General features: G+C 55.4%; 1 protein-coding gene across 1 annotated transcript in view; it reads left to right on the plus strand.

The window, feature by feature from the left end:
- The window catches only part of ARHGAP35 (Rho GTPase activating protein 35), a 40,373-nt gene that overhangs the window by 1,645 nt on the left and 18,468 nt on the right, over nucleotides 1-20,260 (plus strand). The window contains exons 2-3 of the mRNA XM_082299686.1: nucleotides 6,117-10,007; nucleotides 19,982-20,126. Coding sequence (XP_082155812.1) covers nucleotides 6,312-10,007; nucleotides 19,982-20,126 — 3,841 coding nt within the window. The 5' untranslated portion in view covers nucleotides 6,117-6,311. The remainder of the gene's footprint in view (nucleotides 1-6,116; nucleotides 10,008-19,981; nucleotides 20,127-20,260) is intronic.

Here is a 20,260-nt window from a genome sequence, read left to right on the forward strand (position 1 = left end):
GTCCCCCCTCCCCAAATTCCATCGGGAATGGGGAAAATCCCTGGATTTTTTTCCGGGGGGGGGGGGGGAGGGGCTTCTCAGCATCCCCAACTTTCCCGAAACTCTTTGGGATTTCTTTTCCCGTTTTTTTTTCCCTCCCCAAATTTCCCTCTTCCTCTCGCAAAAAAAAATCGGGGATTTTTCCAGCAACTCCAAGACACCCCCACCCCCCCCCCCAATCCCAAATCCCAAAAATCCCCACCCCCCCCCTTTTTTTTTTTTTGGTTTTTTTTTGTTTTTTTCCCGGGATTTTCCGGATTCAGGAGCAGCTCCGGCCACCAAAAAAGCTCCTTTTTATTCCCAAAAAAAATTCCCGGCGGGAGACGAAGCCTCGCACAATGATCCTTTCTCCCTGGGATTTTTTTGGGGATAACGAGGGGGGGGGAGTTCCCATTCCTGATTTTTTTTCCAGAGGAATTTTGGTGGTTTTTTTAGGAATTTTTTTTTTTTTTTTTATTAGGAATCGCTGCTTCCATCCCGAATTTTTTTTTTTGGGAATTCCCGCCTTTCTCCGGTGATTTGGGATTGGTGGGGGGGGGGGGGGGGGTGTGGGGAGGGATGCGAAAAGTTGGGAAAAGCTCCTGGTTTTAAGGGGGAAAAGGTGGAATTCCGTTGTTTTTCCCGGTTTTTTCTCCCTTTTCCCTCCGGGAGTTCCCAAAAATTCCCCAGAATTCCCCAAATTCCCCAAATCCGAGGCTCCTGTGGATGCGAGTGGCCCAAAATTCCTGATTTTGGGACTTTGCCGGTGGTTGGGAGCTCCGAACCGGGATCTTCCCTTGGATTTTCCGACTTTTCCCTCTTTTTTCCGCGCCGGTTTTCCCGATTCCTGATGGATTATCCCGAAATTGGGATTTGCAGAGAAATTTGGGATATTCCCAGATTTGGGGGGAGTTGTTCTGGGAGTTTTCCCCCTTTGGAGCAGCGGGAAAATCCCCAAGAATTCCCTGTGTTCCCTCTGGGAAGGAGGAGCCGTTTTTAAGTGGGAAAATCCATGGAAAAATCCATGGAAAATCCGATCCTTTTGGGGCCATTCCTGATCCCAAGAACCTGGCAAAGAAACCTTTGGAAAAGGGCTGGAATTCCGGGATAAGGGGGGAAGAAAAAGGGAGATTTCGGGGGGATTTGGGGAGGAGAAAATCCCTGGAATTATCCAAGTGGGAATTTTCCAGAGGGTGGGAATTGGTCGGATTGGAAATTCCCCCCTCATCCCAAATTCTCCTGGAGCCGTTCCCATCCCCCAATCCCAAAATTCTTCACCCTTGATCCCAGAATTCCCGGATTTTTCATCCTTTTCGGGACAATTCCTGAACGTCGGGACGGGAAAAACCCGGAGCCGGGATGGGAATCCTGGATCCTCATCCGGGATTTTTCCATGGAAAACCATCTGGGATGTTTTTAGGGATGGGCCAGGGGGATTTTGGGGATTATTCCCATCTTTTTGGGGGGGGAGGGGGGGTGTTATCCCATTCCCTGGAATCTTTTCCCGCTTCCCGTGGGGTTTGGGTCGGGATTTGTGGGATTCGGAGCAGGATCGGCCATTCCGGAGCTTTGGGGCTTCAGGGGGAGCTCCTGGGATGCTCCAGAGTTTGGGAAAAGCATCCCAGGGATCCCAAAAGTTGGGAATGGCGGCTCCAGGACATCCCAAAAGTTGGGAATGGCGGCTCTGGGATGCTCCAGAGTTCGGGAACAGCTCCAGGACATCCCAAAAGTTGGGAATGGCAGCTCCAGGACATCCCAGAGTTTGGAAACAGTTCCAAGAAATCCCAAAAGTTGGGAATGGCAGCTCTGGGACATCCCAAAAGTTGGGAATGGCGGCTCTGGGATGCTCCAGAGTTCGGGAACAGCTCCAGGACATCCCAAAAGTTGGGAATGGCAGCTTTGGGATGTCCCAAAACTTGAGAAAAGCATCCCAGGACACTCCAAAAGTTGGGAAAAGCATCCCAGAACAGCCCAAAACTTGGGAATGGCAGCTCTGGGATACCCCAAAAGTTGGGAATGGTGGTTTTGGGACACTCCAAAACTTGGGAAAAGCATCCCAGAACAGCCCAAAACTTGGGAATGGCGGCTTTGGGATGCTCCAGAGTTCGGGAACAGCTCCAGGACATCCCAAAACTTGGGAATGGTGGCTTTGGGACACCCCAAAAGTTGGGAAAAGCATCCCAGAACAGCCCAAAACTTGGGAATGGCGGCTCTGGGACATCCCAAAACTCAGGAGCAGCTCCAGGGTTTCCTAAAAGTTGGGAATGGCGGCTCCAGGATACCCCAAACCTTGGGAATGGCGGCTCTGGGATACCCCAAACCTTGGGAATGGCGGCTCTGGGATTCCCCAAACCTTGGGAAAAGCATCCCAGGATATCCCAGAGTTCAGGAACAGCTCCAGGACATCCCTTAGGATACCCCAAAACTTGGGAATGGCGGCTCTGGGACAACACAAAAGTTGGGAATGGCGGCTTTGGGATGCTCCAGAGTTCGGGAACAGCTCCAGGACATCCCAAAACGTGGGAATGGTGGTTTTGGGACACTCCCAAAGTTGGGAAAAGCATCCCAGAACAGCCCAAAACTTGGGAATGGCGGCTGTGGGATACCCCAAACCTTGGGAAAAGCATCCCAGGACATCCCAGAGTTCGGGAACTGCTCCAGGGCATCCCTAAAATTGGGCATGGCGGTTTTAGGACACCCCAAAACTTGGGAATGGCAGCTTTGGGGCATCCCAAAACTCGGGAATGGCGGCAGCAGCGATTCCCAAATCCCTGCACTGGCCAGGAACGCCGGGAGCAGGAAGAGAATTCCATGAAACCTGGGCAGAGCTTTGGCACCGAGGTCATTCCCCTCCGGCAAATCCCAACCCGGAGCCGGGCCTGGAATTTCGGGATCAGAGCATGGAAAACACCTTTTTTTGGAGGATTTTTTGAGAGGGTTTTGGGGATTTTTTGGGGGGTTTCCAAATTGATTTTTCCGAGGGAAAGGAGAAAAATTCCCTCCCCCGTGGATTCCGTGGGAATTAACGGAGCGGCTCCCTCCTTCCTGGTCCTCCCCGGATGGACTTTGGAGTCAATCAGTAACTCCTGACTCAGGGAATTCCAGGGAAAAGCGAAAGCCGGCGGGAACGAGGTGGGAACCCCCCCCCCCGGCGCCTCCACCGGCCCCGAATTCCCACCGGGAATTCTCAGGGGATTCAAGCCGGATTTTTCCAGCTCTGCAGCCGATCCGGGTGAGGGTTGACGGGCGGGAATTTTGGGAATTGTCGTTCGGAGGGATTCAGGGGAGTTTCGGTGTCGTCGGGATTGTCCCGGTGTCGAGGGAAAGCTGGAATTGCCCTCTGGAATTCCGGAGGGATTCAGCGTGGGATTGCCAAGGGGAGGAAATGGGAATTTGGTTTTGGGAGCAGCCGTCCTAAAATTCCAGGAAAATCCCTCAAAATCCCGAAATTCCCGACATTTCCCCAATGCGGACGGGAGAGGAAAATTGGGAATTCTCAGCTTCCGAAAGGACTCCAAAAAAAACCCAAAAAACTCCCAGATTTTCACCAAATTCCATTCCCAACTCCTGAATTCCATGGGAATTCCCAGCCCGGCCTCTCCCTTTGGCCAGCCCTGATTCCAGATCAGGATTTGGGGGGGGGGGGGGGGGGGATATTTTTGGTAGAAAATTGGGAAAATCCCTTTGGATTGGCCGGGATAATCCATCGGCCGCCCGGGATTAGGCCGGGATCCAGATGGAGGAAAGCTTAACCCGATCCCTGGGAAGATCCCAAAGCCCCAATTCCAGGCTTGGGGGGTTTTTTTGGAGCTCCAAAGGATCCATTCCAAGGGGTTTTTTAATTCCTGGGATCAATGGGAAAAATTCCCCCCCCTCCCCCACCCCAGGGAGGGAATTCCAGGGGCAATTCCTTGGTTTCGGTGGGGGAATTTTGCGATGATCCAAAGGATCCATTCCAGGTTTTCTGTGAAGATCCAAATTGGGCAAATCCAGGGGTTTTTTGGGGATCTGGCCGTGGAAAGGCCGGGAATTTTCAGGACTCTCCCGGTTTTTTATCCCAAATTAAACCAAAATTTAAAAAAAACCAGGAATTCCTTGCGGATCTGGGAGCCCCCACCTTTTTACGGATCTCGGTTGATCCCGGCAAAAACATTCCCGGGAGGTGGATCCGGGCCGGGATTTTTTAGTTGAATCCACCTGAAAAATAACGGGATTTCGTCAAAACGTGGAATTCCTGGCTGCCGTCGGAAAACGCGGCGGGATCGTTGTCCGAGCACCATCCCGGGATCCGCTCGGAACCCTTGGAGCGGGAACGGCCCGGGAAGTTCTCCGGTCGCGTCGGATCCCGGGAAAACGGCGTCGAGCCGGGGCTGGGCTTGGTCCTGTGGGAAGAGGTGGAGAATGGGAGTGTCCACCATGGTGGGTGGAGAAGTTGGGTCCACCATGAGTGTCCAGTTGGGTGGAGAAGTTGGGTCCACCATGAGGAGTGTCCAACCACGGTGGGTGGAGAAGTTGGGTCCACCATGAGTGTCCAGTTGAGTGGAGAAGTTGGGTCCATCATGAGTATCCAGTGGGGTGGAGAAGTTGTGTCCATCGTGGAGAAGTTGGGTCCACCATGAGTGTCCAGTTGAGTGGAGAAGTTGTGTCCACCATGAGTGTCCAGTTGGGTGGAGAAGTTGGGTCCACCATGAGGAGTGTCCAACCACGGTGGGTGGAGAAGTTGGGTCCACCATGAGTGTCCAGTTGAGTGGAGAAGTTGTGTCCATCATGAGTATCCAGTGGGGTGGAGAAGTTGTGTCCATCGTGGAGAAGTTGGGTCCACCATGAGTGTCCAGTTGAGTGGAGAAGTTGTGTCCATCATGGTGACCCTTGGTTGGGTGGAGGAGTTGTGTCCATCATGGATGGTCTTTAGTTGGGTGGAGAAGTTGTGTCCACCATGAGGAGTGTCCAGTTGGGTGGGGGAGTTGTGTCCATCATGAGTGTCCAGTTTGGTGGAGAAGTTGTGTCCATCATGGTGGAGAAGTTGTGTCCATCGTGAGTGTCCTGTTGGGTGGACAAGTTGTGTCCACCATGATGACCCTCGGTTGGGTGGAGAAGTTGTGTCCATCATGGTGGAGCAGTTGTGTCCATCATGAGTGTCCAGTTGGGTGGACAAGTTGTGTCCATCATGGAGGGCCCTCTGTTGGTTGGGGAACTTCTGTCCACCACAATGACCCTCAGTTGGGTGGAGAAGTTGTGTCCATCACGGGCGGTCTTTAGTTGGGTGGAGAAGTTGCGTCCATCGCGAGTGTCCAGTTGGGTGGAGAAGTTGCATCCACCACGATGACCCTCAGTTGGCTGGGAGAGTTGTGTCCACCACAACGACCCTCGGTGGGGCGAAGGAGTTGTGTCCATCATGGGTGGTCTTTAGTTGGGTGGAGAAATTGCATCCACGGAGTGTCCAGTTTGGTGGAGAAGTTGTGTCCATCATGATGGAGAAGTTGGGTCCGCCCTGAGTGTCCGGTTGTGTGGCGAAGTTGTGTCCACCACACCGACCCTCGGTTGGGTGGAGCAGTTGTGTCCATCATGGATGGTCTTTAGTTGGGTGGAGAAGTTATATCCATCATGACGAGTGTCCAGTTGGGTGGAGAAGTTGTGTCCACCATAACAACTGTCGGTTGGTTGGGGAACTTCTGTCCACCACACCGACCCTTGGTTGGGTGGACAAGTTGTGGCCATCACGGAGGGTCTTTAGTTGGGTGGAGCAGTTGTGTCCATCATGGTGACCCTCAGTTGGGTGGAGCAGTTGTGTCCATCATGGTGACCCTCAGTCGGGTGGAGCAGTTGTGTCCATCATGGTGACCCTCAGTTGGGTGGAGCAGTTGTGTCCATCATGGATGGTCTTCAGTTGGGTGGAGAAGTTGCATCCACCACACCGACCCTCGGTTGGGTGGCCGAGCCCCGCTCACCACCACGACCCTCCCGGTGGCGTGGAGCCAACGCCGGTGACCTCACCCCGTGCCCCGTCGCCGCCCCGGTGCCCCCGCTTCCGTCGGCGCGCGACGTTCTCCATCCAATCCCACCTTCTAACGGCCGCCTTCTCCTCCTCTCCTCTCCAGGGGGACTCGTCGGCCACCCGACGCCGGCGCCCGCCACGGCCTGAAGCTGTGCCGGCACCCGCGGCATGGGAACGCCGAGCGGCCCCGCCCCGGCGCCGCGCCTGCCCTGAGAGCCCCCCCAGCCCCGCGCCGCGCCCGCCGCGCCCTCCTCACCCCTTCGCCGCGCGCCCGGCCCCGGGCCACCATGCTCGGACAATGATGATGGCCCGCAAGCAAGATGGCCGCACGCCCACCTACAACGTCAGCGTGGTGGGACTGTCCGGCACCGAGAAGGAGAAGGGCCAGTGCGGCATCGGCAAATCCTGCCTGTGCAACCGCTTCGTGCGGCCCAGCGCCGACGACTTCCACTTGGACCACACGTCCGTCCTCAGCACCAGTGACTTTGGGGGCAGGGTGGTCAACAATGACCACTTCCTCTACTGGGGGGAGGTGGCGCGGCCCTTGGAGGAGTGCGTGGAGTGCAAGATCCACGTGGTGGAGCAGACGGAGTTCATCGACGACCAGACCTTCCAGCCCCACCGCAGCACGGCCTTGCAGCCCTACATCAAGAGGGCGGCGGCCACCAAGCTGGCGTCGGCCGAGAAGCTCATGTACTTCTGCACCGACCAGCTGGGCTTGGAGCAGGACTTCGAGCAGAAGCAGATGCCGGACGGGAAGCTGCCGGTGGACGGCTTCTTGTTGTGCGTGGACGTCAGCCGCGGCATGAACCGCAACTTCGACGAGCAGCTCAAGTTCGTGTCCAACCTCTACAACCAGTTGGCCAAGACCAAGAAGCCCATCGTGGTGGTGCTGACCAAGTGCGACGAAGGCGTGGAGCGCTACATCCGCGACGCCCACGCCTTCGCCCTCAGCAAGAAGAACCTGCAGGTGGTGGAGACGTCGGCGCGCTCCAACGTCAACGTGGACCTGGCCTTCAGCACCTTGGTGCAGCTGGTGGACAAGAGCCGGGGCAAGGCCAAGATCATCCCTTACTTCGAGGCGCTCAAGCAGCAGAGCCAGCAGATCGCCGCCGCCAAGGACAAGTACGAGTGGCTCGTCAGCCGCATCGTCAAGAGCCACAACGAGGCGTGGCCCAACGTCAGCCGCAAGATGCAGCCGGCGCCCGAGTACCAGGACTACGTCTACTTGGAGGGCACCCAGAAGGCCAAGAAGCTCTTCCTGCAGCACGTGCAGCGCCTCAAGCAGGAGCACATCGAGCGCCGGCGGAAGATGTACCTGGCCCTGCTGCCCCAGGCCCTGGACGCTCTGGTGCCCGACCTGGACGAGATCGACCACTTGAGCCGCGCCAAGGCCGAGAAGCTCCTGGAGGCCAAGCCCGACTTCCTCAAGTGGTTCGTGGTGCTGGAGGAGACGCCGTGGGACGCCACGAGCCATGTGGACAACGTGGACAACGAGCGCATCCCCTTCGACCTGCTGGAGACGCCGGCGGCCGAGCAGCTCTACGAGGCCCACCTGGAGAAGCTGCGCAACGAGCGCAAGCGGGCGGAGATGAGGAGGGCGTTCCGCGAGAACCTGGAGACCTCGCCCTTCGTCACGCCCGGCAAGCCCTGGGAAGAGGCGCGGAGCTTCATCATGAACGAGGACTTCTACCTGTGGCTGGAAGAGTCCGTCTACATGGACATCTACGGCAAGCACCAGAAGCAGCTCATCGACAAGGCCAAGGAGGACTTCCAGGAGCTGCTGCTGGAGTACTCGGAGCTCTTCTACGAGCTGGAGCTGGACGCCAAGCCCAGCAAGGAGAAGATGGGCGTCATCCAGGAGGTGCTGGGCGAGGAGCAGCGCTTCAAGGCGCTGCAGAAGCTGCAGGCCGAGCGCGACGCCCTCATCCTGAAGCACATCCACTTCGTCTACCACCCCACCAAGGAGACGTGTCCCAGCTGCGCCGCCTGCGTGGACGCCCGCGTGGAGCAGCTGCTGGGCTCGCGCTTCATCCGGCCGGCCGAGCGGCACCAGAAGAACCCTCTGCTGGATTCCAACATCGACCGCATCAACCTGGTCATCCTGGGCAAGGACGGGCTGGCCCGCGAGCTGGCCAACGAGATCCGGGCGCTGTGCACCAACGACGACAAGTACGTCATCGAGGGCAAGATGTACGAGCTGTCGCTGCGGCCCATCGAGGGCAACGTGCGGCTGCCGGTCAACGCCTTCCAGACGCCCACCTTCCAGCCCCACGGCTGCCTGTGCCTCTACAACTCCAAGGAGTCCTTGTCCTACGTGGTGGAGAGCATCGAGAAGAGCCGCGAGTCCACCATCGGCCGCCGCGACAACCACCTGGCGCAGCTGCCGCTGACCCTCATCCTGGTCAACAAACGCGGCGACGCCAGCGGCGAGACCCTGCAGAGCCTCATCCAGCAGGGCCAGCAGATCGCCAGCAAGCTGCAGTGCGTCTTCCTGGACCCGGCCTCGGCCGGCATCGGCTACGGCCGCAACATCAACGAGAAGCAGATCAGCCAGGTCCTCAAGGGGCTGCTGGACTCCAAGCGGAACCTCAACCTGGTCAGCTCCACGTCGGGCCTGAAGGACGCGGCGGACGCCGACCTGCGCATCGTCATGTGCCTGATGTGCGGCGACCCGGTGAGCGCCGACGACGTGCTGCTGCCCATCCTGCAGGCGCAGACGTGCCGGCCGGCGGCGGGCGGCGCGGGCGCGGTGCTGCTGGAGCTGAGCGTGGGGCCGCAGCGGCGGCGCGTGGAGCTGTCGCTGCTGTCCTACCACGCGTCCTTCGGGCTGCGCAAGAGCCGCCTGGTGCACGGCTACATCGTCTTCTACGCGGCCAAGCGCAAGGCGTCGCTGGCCACCCTCAGGGCCTTCCTGGGCGACGTGCAGGACATCGTGCCCGTGCAGCTGGTGGCCTTGGCCGACGGCTCGGCCGACCTGCTGGACAACGACGTGAGCCGCGAGCAGCTGGGCGAGGGCGAGGAGATCGCGCAGGAGATCGAGGGCCGCTTCGCCGCCCTGCCCTGCGGGCAGCCCCAGCCCAAGCTGGACGTCTTCCAGCCCTTCTTCAAGGACGCGCTGGACAAGAAGAACATCATCGAGGCCACCCACATGTACGACAACGCCGCCGAGGCCTGCAGCACCGGCGAGGACGTCTTCAACTCGCCGCGCGCCGGCTCGCCGCTCTGCAACTCCAACCTGCCCGACTCCGAGGAGGACGCCGAGCCGCTGCCCGGCTACAGCCCCTTCCGCGAGGAGCCGGCCGTGCCCGCGCTGCCCAAGGACCACTCCAAGCTGTCCATGGAGCTGGAGGGCAACGACGGCCTGTCCTTCATCTCGGTCATGAGCAGCTTCGAGAGCAAGCTCAACAACAAGGTCCCGCCGCCGGTCAAGCCGAAGCCGCCGGTGCACTTCGACATCAAGGGCGACCTGGCCTACCTGGAGCAAGGAGGCCACCGCGACGGTCAGCGGCGCTCGGTGTCGTCGGCGTGGCTGCCGCCGGACTGCTTCGACCCGTCCGACTACGCCGAGCCCATGGACGCGGTGGTGAAGCCGCGCATCGAGGAGGAGAACATCTACTCGGTGCCGCACGACAGCACCCAGGGCAAGATCATCACCATCCGCAACATCAACAAGGCGCAGTCCAACGGCAGCGGCAACGGCTCGGACAGCGAGATGGACACCAGCTCCTTGGAGCGCGGCCGCAAGGTGCCGGCCGTCACCAAGCCGGTGCTGTACCGGGCGCGGTGCGCGCGGCTCGGCCGCTTCGCCAGCTACCGGCCCGGCCTGAGCGTGGGCAGCGACGACGAGCTGGGGCCCGGCCGCAAGAAGGACGAGGAGCCGGGCTCGCAGGGTGGCTACAAGGGGGACAACGCGGTCATCGCCTACGAGACGGCCGACGGAGAGGACCCCCGCAGGAGGAACATCCTCAGGAGCCTCAGGAGGACCACCAAGGTGGGGTGCGGGAGGGGTCACTCTGGGTTGGTGGTCAAGCGCAGGGAGGGGTGGGAGTGAGGGGTCATCCCGGTGGTCAGTGGCCAAAGTCTTGGTCATTGTCTTTGTTGAGGATCCCAGGAGGAGGAACGTCCTGAGGAGGATGAGCAAGGTGGGAGGAAGGTTGGGGGGCTTGGAGGTGGCCTGGAGTGGTCACTCTGGGCTGGTGGTCAAGTGCAGGGAGGGGTGGGAGTGGTGGAACATCCCAGTGGTCATCGCAGTGGTCAGTGCTTGGCCAGGTCGTGGTCAGTGGAGGATCCCAGGAGGAGGACCACCAAGGTGGGACGAAGGTTGGAGTGGTCACTCTGGGCTGGTGGTCAAGCGCAGGGAGGGGTGGGAGTGAGGGGTCATCCCGGTGGTCAGTGCTTGGCCAGGTCGTGGTCAGTGGCTTTGTTGAGGACCCCCGCAGGAGGAACATCCTCAAGAGCCTCAGGAGGACCACCAAGGTGGGACGAAGGTTGGGGTGGTCACTCTGGGCTGGTGCTCAAGCATGGGGAGGGGTGGGAGTGGTGGAACATCCCAGTGGTCATCGCAGTGGTCAGTGCTTGGCCAGGTCGTGGTCAGTGGCTTTGTTGAGGGTGACCAGGGTGGGATGAAGGTTGAGGGACATGGAGGGGTCACTCTGGGCTGGTGGTCAAGCGCAGGGAGGGGTGGGAGTGAGGGGTCATCGCAGTGGTCATCGCAGTGGTCAGTGCTTGGCCAGGTCGTGGTCAGTGGAGGATCCCAGGAGGAGGACCACCAAGGTGGGACGAAGGTTGGAGTGGTCACTCTGGGCTGGTGGTCAAGCATGGGGAGGGGTGGGAGTGAGGGGTCATCCCGGTGGTCAGTGTTTGGCCAGGTCCTGGTCAGTGGCTTTGTTGAGGGTGACCAGGGTGGGATGAAGGTTGAGGGACATGGAGGGGTCACTCTGGGCTGGTGGTCAAGTGCAGGGAGGGCTGGGAGTGAGGGGTCATCCCAGTGGTCATCGCAGTGGTCATCGCCATTGTCAGTGCTTGGCCAGGTCCTGGTCAGTGGAGGATCCCAGGAGGAGGACCACCAAGGTGGGACGAAGGTTGGAGTGGTCACTCTGGGCTGGTGGTCAAGCACAGGGAGGGGTGGGAGTGAGGGGTCATCCCGGTGGTCAGTGTTTGGCCAGGTCGTGGTCAGTGGCTTTGTTGAGGACCCCCGCAGGAGGAACATCCTCAGGAGCCTCAGGAGGACCACCAAGGTGGGGTGGGGGAAGGGTCACTCTGGGCTGGTGGTCAAGCGCAGGGAGGGCTGGGAGTGAGGGGTCATCGCAGTGGTCATCGCAGTGGTCAGTGCTTGGCCAGGTCATGGTCAGTGGAGGATCCCAGGAGGAGGACCACCAAGGTGGGACGAAGGTTGGAGTGGTCACTCTGGGCTGGTGGTCAAGCATGGGGAGGGGTGGGAGTGAGGGGTCATCCCGGTGGTCAGTGTTTGGCCAGGTCCTGGTCAGTGGCTTTGTTGAGGGTGACCAGGGTGGGATGAAGGTTGAGGGACATGGAGGGGTCACTCTGGGCTGGTGGTCAAGCGCAGGGAGGGCTGGGAGTGAGGGGTCATCGCAGTGGTCATCGCAGTGGTCAGTGCTTGGCCAGGTCGTGGTCAGTGGAGGATCCCAGGAGGAGGACCACCAAGGTGGGACGAAGGTTGGAGTGGTCACTCTGGGCTGGTGGTCAAGTGCAGGGAGGGGTGGGAGTGAGGGGTCATCCCGGTGGTCAGTGCTTGGCCAGGTCGTGGTCAGTGGCTTTGTTGAGGACCCCCGCAGGAGGAACATCCTCAGGAGCCTCAGGAGGACCACCAAGGTGGGGTGGGGGAAGGGTCACTCTGGGTTGGTGGTCAAGCGCAGGGAGGGGTGGGAGTGAGGGGTCATCCCGGTGGTCAGTGGCCAAAGTCTTGGTCAATGTCTTTGTTGAGGATCCCAGGAGGAGGAACGTCCTGAGGAGGATGAGCAAGGTGGGAGGAAGGTTGGGGGGCTTGGAGGTGGCCTGGAGTGGTCACTCTGGGCTGGTGGTCAAGTGCAGGGAGGGGTGGGAGTGGTGGAACATCCCAGTGGTCATCGCAGTGGTCAGTGCTTGGCCAGGTCGTGGTCAGTGGCTTTGTTGAGGGTGACCAGGGTGGGATGAAGGTTGAGGGACATGGAGGGGTCACTCTGGGCTGGTGGTCAAGCGCAGGGAGGGGTGGGAGTGAGGGGTCATCGCAGTGGTCATCGCAGTGGTCAGTGCTTGTCCAGGTCGTGGTCAATGGAGGATCCCAGGAGGAGGACCACCAAGGTGGGACGAAGGTTGGAGTGGTCACTCTGGGCTGGTGGTCAAGCGCAGGGAGGGGTGGGAGTGAGGGGTCATCCCGGTGGTCAGTGCTTGGCCAGGTCGTGGTCAGTGGCTTTGTTGAGGGTGACCAGGGTGGGATGAAGGTTGAGGGACATGGAGGGGTCACTCTGGGCTGGTGGTCAAGCGCAGGGAGGGCTGGGAGTGAGGGGTCATCGCAGTGGTCATCGCAGTGGTCAGTGCTTGGCCAGGTCGTGGTCAGTGGCTTTGTTGAGGACCCCCGCAGGAGGAACATCCTCAGGAGCCTCAGGAGGACCACCAAGGTGGGGTGGGGGAAGGGTCACTCTGGGCTGGTGGTCAAGCGCAGGGAGGGCTGGGAGTGAGGGGTCATCGCAGTGGTCATCGCAGTGGTCAGTGCTTGGCCAGGTCGTGGTCAGTGGAGGATCCCAGGAGGAGGACCACCAAGGTGGGACGAAGGTTGGAGTGGTCACTCTGGGCTGGTGGTCAAGCGCAGGGAGGGCTGGGAGTGAGGGGTCATCCCGGTGGTCAGTGGCCAAAGTCTTGGTCAATGTCTTTGTTGAGGATCCCAGGAGGAGGAACGTCCTGAGGAGGATGAGCAAGGTGGGAGGAAGGTTGGGGGGCTTGGAGGTGGCCTGGAGTGGTCACTCTGGGCTGGTGGTCAAGTGCAGGGAGGGGTGGGAGTGGTGGAACATCCCAGTGGTCATCGCAGTGGTCAGTGCTTGGCCAGGTCGTGGTCAATGGAGGATCCCAGGAGGAGGACCACCAAGGTGGGACGAAGGTTGGAGTGGTCACTCTGGGCTGGTGGTCAAGCGCAGGGAGGGGTGGGAGTGAGGGGTCATCCCGGTGGTCAGTGCTTGGCCAGGTCGTGGTCAGTGGCTTTGTTGAGGGTGACCAGGGTGGGATGAAGGTTGAGGGACATGGAGGGGTCACTCTGGGCTGGTGGTCAAGCGCAGGGAGGGCTGGGAGTGAGGGGTCATCGCAGTGGTCATCGCAGTGGTCAGTGCTTGGCCAGGTCGTGGTCAGTGGCTTTGTTGAGGACCCCCGCAGGAGGAACATCCTCAGGAGCCTCAGGAGGACCACCAAGGTGGGGTGGGGGAAGGGTCACTCTGGGCTGGTGGTCAAGCGCAGGGAGGGCTGGGAGTGAGGGGTCATTGCAGTGGTCATCGCAGTGGTCAGTGCTTGGCCAGGTCCTGGTCAGTGGAGGATCCCAGGAGGAGGACCACCAAGGTGGGACGAAGGTTGGAGTGGTCACTCTGGGCTGGTGGTCAAGTGCAGGGAGGGGTGGGAGTGAGGGGTCATCCCGGTGGTCAGTGCTTGGCCAGGTCGTGGTCAGTGGCTTTGTTGAGGGTGACCAGGGTGGGATGAAGGTTGAGGGACGTGGAGGGGTCACACTGGGCTGGTGGTCAAGCGCAGGGAGGGGTGGGAGTGAGGGGTCATCGCAGTGGTCATCGCAGTGGTCATCGCCATTGTCAGTGCTTGGCCAGGTCGTGGTCAGTGGAGGATCCCAGGAGGAGGACCACCAAGGTGGGACGAAGGTTGGAGTGGTCACTCTGGGCTGGTGGTCAAGCGCAGGGAGGGGTGGGAGTGAGGGCTTATCACGGTGGTCATCGCAGTGGCCATCCCAGTGGTCATCCCAGTGGCCATCGCAGTGGCCATCGCCATGGTCATCCCAGTGGTCAGTGCAGTGGTCATCCCAGTGGCCATCGCTGTGGTCATCCCAGTGGCCATCCCAGTGGCCATCCCAGTGGCCATCGCAGTGGTCAGTGCAGTGGTCATCGCAGTGGTCATCCTAGTGGCCATCGCAGTGGCTATCACCATGGTCATCCCAGTGGTCAGTGCAGTGGTCATCCGAGTGGCCATCGCCGTGGTCATCCCAGTGGCCGTCACAGTGGCCATCGCAGTGGCCATCACCATGGTCATCGCAGTGGCCATCGCAGTGGCCATCGCCATGGTCATCCCAGTGGTCAGTGCAGTGGTCATCCCAGTGGCCATCGCAGTGGTCATCGCAGTGGCCATCGCAGTGGTCAGTGCAGTGGTCATCCCAGTGGTCACTGCTTGGCCAGGTCCTGGTCAGTGCCTTTCCTTGGGATCTGGACCTGTGGGCTCAGAACTGGAATTTTGGGCTCAGAACCGGAATTTTTGGTTCAAAACGGAAAGTTTTGGATTTAGAACCGGAACTTTGGGGTTCAGAACTGGAATTTTCGGTTCAAAACCGGAATTTTCTGGGTCAGAATTGGAATTTTTGGTTCAAAATGGGAAGTTTTGGATTTCAAACCAGAATTTTGGGGTTCGGAACTGGTATTTTCGGGCTCAGAACCAGAATTTCTGGTTTAGAACTGGTATTTTGGGCTCAAAACTGAAACTTTTGGGTTTAGAAGTGGAATTTTTGGTTCAGAACTGGAATTTTCTGGGTCAGAATTGGAATTTTGGGGTTCAGAACTGGAATTTTTGGATTTAGAACCGGAACTTTCAGGTTCAGAACTGGAGTTTCCAGTTTAGAACTGGAATTTTGGGCTCAAAACTGGAAGTTTTGGGATTCAGAATTGGAATTCTTGGTTCAGAACTGAAATATTGGGCTCAAAACAAACTTTAGGGTTCAGAACCGGAATTTTCAGGTTCAGAACCAGAATTTTTGGGTTCAGAACCAGAATTTTCAGGCTCAGAGCCGGAATTTTTGGGTTCAGAACCAGAATTTTCAGGCTCAGAACCAGAATTTTCGGGTTCAGAACCGGAATTTCCGCATCCGGCCGCAGAATTTTGGGTTCAAACCCCGCGATTTTCGCCTCCGAGCTCCAATCCTACTCCTCCAATCCGGACTTTTTTGTTCAGAACTGGAATATTTGGGTTCAGAACTGGAATTCTTGGATTTAGAACCGGAATTTTCAGGTTCAGAACCAGAATTTCTGGTTTAGAACTGGAATTTTAGGCTCAAAACTGAAAGTTTTGGGTTCAGAACCAGAATTTTTGGATTTAGACCCGGAATTTCGGGATTCAGAACTGGAGTTCCTGGATTTAGACCCGGAATTTTCAGGCTCAGAACCAGAATTTTCAGGTTCAGAACCGGAATTTTCGGGTTCAGAACCGGAATTTTTGGGTTTAGACCCAGAATTTTCAGGCTCAGAACCGGAATTTTTGGGTTTAGACCCAGAATTTTCAGGTTTAGAACTGGAATTTTCAGGCTCAGAACCGGAATTTTCGGTATTCAGAACCGGAATTTTTGGATTTAGACCCAGAATTTCGGGATTCAGAACTTGAGTTCCTGGATTTAGACCCAGAATTTTCAGGCTCAGAACCGGAATTTTCAGGCTCAGAACCGGAATTTTCAGGTTCAGAACCAGAATTTTTGGGATTCAGAACCGGAATTTTTGGATTTAGACCCAGAATTTTCAGGCTCAGAACCGGAATTTTCAGGCTCAGAACCGGAATTTTCAGGTTCAGAACCAGAATTTTTGGGTTTAGACCCGGAATTTTCAGGCTCAGAACCGGAATTTTTGGGATTCAGAACCGGAATTTTTGGATTTAGACCCAGAATTTTCAGGCTCAGAACCGGAATTTTCGGGTTCAGAACCAGAATTTTTGGGTTTAGACCCGGAATTTTCAGGCTCAGAACCGGAATTTTCTGGTTCAGAACCAGAATTTTTGGGTTTAGACCCGGAATTTTTGGGTTCAGAACCGGAATTTTTGGATTTAGACCCAGAATTTTCAGGCTCAGAGCCGGAATTTTCGGGTTCAGAACCGGAATTTCCGCGTCCGGCCGCAGAATTTCGGGTTCAAACCCCGCGATTTTCGCCTCCGAGCTCCAATCCCACTCCTCCAATCCGGACTTTTTGGTTCAGAACTGGAATATTTGGGTTCAGAACTGGAATTCTTGGATTTAGAACCGGAATTTTCAGGTTCAGAACCAGAATTTTTGGTTTAGAACTGGAATTTTGGGCTCAAAACTGAAAGTTTTGGGTTCAGAACCAGAATTTTTGGATTTAGACCCGGAATTTCGGGATTCAGAACCAGAATTTTTGGATTTAGACCCGGAATTTCGGGATTCAGAACTGGAGTTCCTGGATTTAGACCCGGAATTTTCAGGCTCAGAACCAGAATTTTTGGGTTCAGAACTGGAATTTTCAGGCTCAGAACCGGAATTTTCGCGATTCAGAACCGGAATTTTTGGATTTAGACCCAGAATTTTCAGGCTCAGAACCGGAATTTTCAGGCTCAGAACCGGAATTTTCAGGCTCAGAACCGGAATTTTTGGGTTTAGACCCGGAATTTTCCGGCTCAGAACCGGAATTTTCAGGTTCAGAACCAGAATTTTTGGGTTTAGACCCGGAATTTTCAGGCTCAGAACTGGAATTTTCAGGTTCAGAACCGGAATTTTCAGGCTCAGAACCGGAATTTTCGCGATTCAGAACCGGAATTTTTGGGTTTAGACCCGGAATTTTCAGGCTCAGAGCCGGAATTTTTGGGTTTAGACCCGGAATTTTTGGGTTCAGAACCGGAATTTTTGGATTTAGACCCAGAATTTTCAGGCTCAGAGCCGGAATTTTCGGGTTCAGAACCGGAATTTCCGCGTCCGGCCGCAGAATTTCGGGTTCAAACCCCGCGATTTTCGCCTCCGAGCTCCAATCCCACTCCTCCAATCCGGACTTTTTGGTTCAGAACTGGAATATTTGGTTTCAGAACTGGAATTCTTGGATTTAGAACCGGAATTTTCAGGTTCAGAACCAGAATTTCTGGTTTAGAACTGGAATTTTAGGCTCAAAACTGAAAGTTTTGGGTTCAGAACCAGAATTTTTGGATTTAGACCCGGAATTTCGGGATTCAGAACTGGAGTTCCTGGATTTAGACCCGGAATTTTCAGGCTCAGAACCAGAATTTTCAGGTTCAGAACTGGAATTTTCAGGCTCAGAACCGGAATTTTCGCGATTCAGAACCGGAATTTTTGGATTTAGACCCAGAATTTTCAGGCTCAGAACCGGAATTTTTGGGTTTAGACCCAGAATTTTCAGGTTTAGAACTGGAATTTTCAGGCTCAGAACCAGAATTTTCAGGTTCAGAACCGGAATTTTCGGGTTCAGAACTGGAATTTTTGGATTTAGACCCAGAATTTTCAGGCTCAGAACCGGAATTTTTGGGTTTAGACCCAGAATTTTCAGGTTTAGAACTGGAATTTTCAGGCTCAGAACCGGAATTTTCGGGATTCAGAACCGGAATTTTTGGATTTAGACCCAGAATTTCGGGATTCAGAACTTGAGTTCCTGGATTTAGACCCAGAATTTTCAGGCTCAGAACCGGAATTTTCAGGCTCAGAACCGGAATTTTCAGGTTCAGAACCAGAATTTTTGGGATTCAGAACCGGAATTTTTGGATTTAGACCCAGAATTTTCAGGCTCAGAACCGGAATTTTCAGGCTCAGAACCGGAATTTTCAGGTTCAGAACCAGAATTTTCAGGTTCAGAACCGGAATTTTCGGGTTCAGAACCGGAATTTTTGGATTTAGACCCAGAATTTTTGGGTTCAGAACCAGAATTTTCAGGTTCAGAACCGGAATTTTCAGGCTCAGAACCAGAATTTTCAGGCTCAGAACCGGAATTTTCGCGATTCAGAGCCAGAATTTTTGGATTTAGACCCAGAATTTTCAGGCTCAGAGCCGGAATTTTTGGGATTCAGAACCGGAATTTTTGGATTTAGACCCAGAATTTTCAGGCTCAGAACCAGAATTTTCGGGTTCAGAACCGGAATTTCCGCGTCCGGCCGCAGAATTTCGGGTTCAAACCCCGCGATTTTCGCCTCCGAGCTCCAATCCCACTCCTCCAATCCGGACTTTTTGGTTCAGAACTGGAATATTTGGGTTCAGAACTGGAATTCTTGGATTTAGAACCGGAATTTTCAGGTTCAGAACCAGAATTTCTGGTTTAGAACTGGAATTTTAGGCTCAAAACTGAAAGGTTTGGGTTCAGAACCAGAATTTTTGGATTTAGACCCGGAATTTCGGGATTCAGAACCAGAATTTTTGGATTTAGACCCGGAATTTCGGGATTCAGAACTGGAGTTCCTGGATTTAGACCCGGAATTTTCAGGCTCAGAACCGGAATTTTCGGGTTCAGAACCGGAATTTTCAGGTTCAGAACCGGAATTTTCAGGCTCAGAACCGGAATTTTCGGGTTCAGAACCGGAATTTCCGCGTCCGGCCGCAGAATTTCGGGTTCAAACCCCGCGATTTTCGCCTCCGAGCTCCAATCCCACTCCTCCAATCCGGACTTTTTGGTTCAGAACTGGAATATTTGGGTTCAGAACTGGAATTCTTGGATTTAGAACCGGAATTTTCAGGTTCAGAACCAGAATTTCTGGTTTAGAACTGGAATTTTAGGCTCAAAACTGAAAGTTTTGGGTTCAGAACCAGAATTTTTGGATTTAGACCCGGAATTTCGGGATTCAGAACTGGAGTTCCTGGATTTAGACCCGGAATTTTCAGGCTCAGAACCAGAATTTTCAGGTTCAGAACCGGAATTTTCGGGTTCAGAACTGGAATTTTTGGATTTAGACCCAGAATTTTCAGGCTCAGAACCGGAATTTTTGGGTTTAGACCCAGAATTTTCAGGTTTAGAACTGGAATTTTCAGGCTCAGAACCGGAATTTTCGGGATTCAGAACCGGAATTTTTGGATTTAGACCCGGAATTTCGGGATTCAGAACTGGAGTTCCTGGATTTAGACCCGGAATTTTCAGGCTCAGAACCAGAATTTTCAGGCTCAGAACCGGAATTTTCGGGTTCAGAACTGGAATTTTTGGATTTAGACCCAGAATTTTCAGGCTCAGAACCGGAATTTTTGGGTTTAGACCCAGAATTTTCAGGTTTAGAACTGGAATTTTCAGGCTCAGAACCGGAATTTTCGGGATTCAGAACCGGAATTTTTGGATTTAGACCCGGAATTTCGGGATTCAGAACTGGAGTTCCTGGATTTAGACCCGGAATTTTCAGGCTCAGAACCAGAATTTTCAGGCTCAGAACCAGAATTTTCGCGATTCAGAACCGGAATTTTTGAATTTAGACCCAGAATTTTCAGGCTCAGAACCGGAATTTTCAGGTTCAGAACCAGAATTTTTGGGTTTAGACCCGGAATTTTCAGGCTCAGAACTGGAATTTTCAGGTTCAGAACCGGAATTTTCAGGCTCAGAACCGGAATTTTCGGGATTCAGAACCGGAATTTTTGGATTTAGACCCAGAATTTTCAGGCTCAAAGCCGGAATTTTCGGGTTCAGAACCAGAATTTTTGGGTTTAGACCCGGAATTTTCAGGCTCAGAACCGGAATTTTCTGGTTCAGAACCGGAATTTTTGGGTTCAGAACCGGAATTTTTGGATTTAGACCCAGAATTTTCAGGCTCAGAACCGGAATTTTCGGGATTCAGAACCGGAATTTTTGGATTTAGACCCAGAATTTTCAGGCTCAGATCCAGAATTTTCGGGTTCAGAACCGGAATTTCCGCGTCCGGCCGCAGAATTTCGGGTTCAAACCCCGCGATTTCCGCCTCCGAGCTCCAATCCCACTCCTCCAATCCGGACTTTCCCGCCCCGGCGCCGCCGTTTCCGCCTCGCTCTGTGCCCGTAGCTCCCCGAGCCGACGGATTTTCCGGGATTTTCCCGTTTTCCCGCAGAAACCAAAGGCCAAGGCGCGGCCGTCGCTGTCCAAGCCGCCGTGGGAGAGCAGCTACTTCGGGGTGCCCTTGGCCAGCGTGGTCACCCCGGAGCGGCCGATCCCGGTGTTCATCGAGCGCTGCATCCAGTACATCGAGGCCACCGGTCAGTCCGGGAATTCCGGGAAGTTTTGGGAATTTTTTGGGAATTTTTGGGGATTTTTGGGGATTTTTTAGGGATTTTTTGGGATTTTTTGGGGGGTTTTTTAGGGGGGTTGAGGGGTTTTTTTAGGGTTTTTT

The sequence above is a fragment of the Coloeus monedula genome, assembly GCF_965178545.1.
Source record: "Coloeus monedula genome assembly, chromosome: 33".
NCBI classification, from domain to species: domain Eukaryota; kingdom Metazoa; phylum Chordata; class Aves; order Passeriformes; family Corvidae; genus Coloeus; species Coloeus monedula.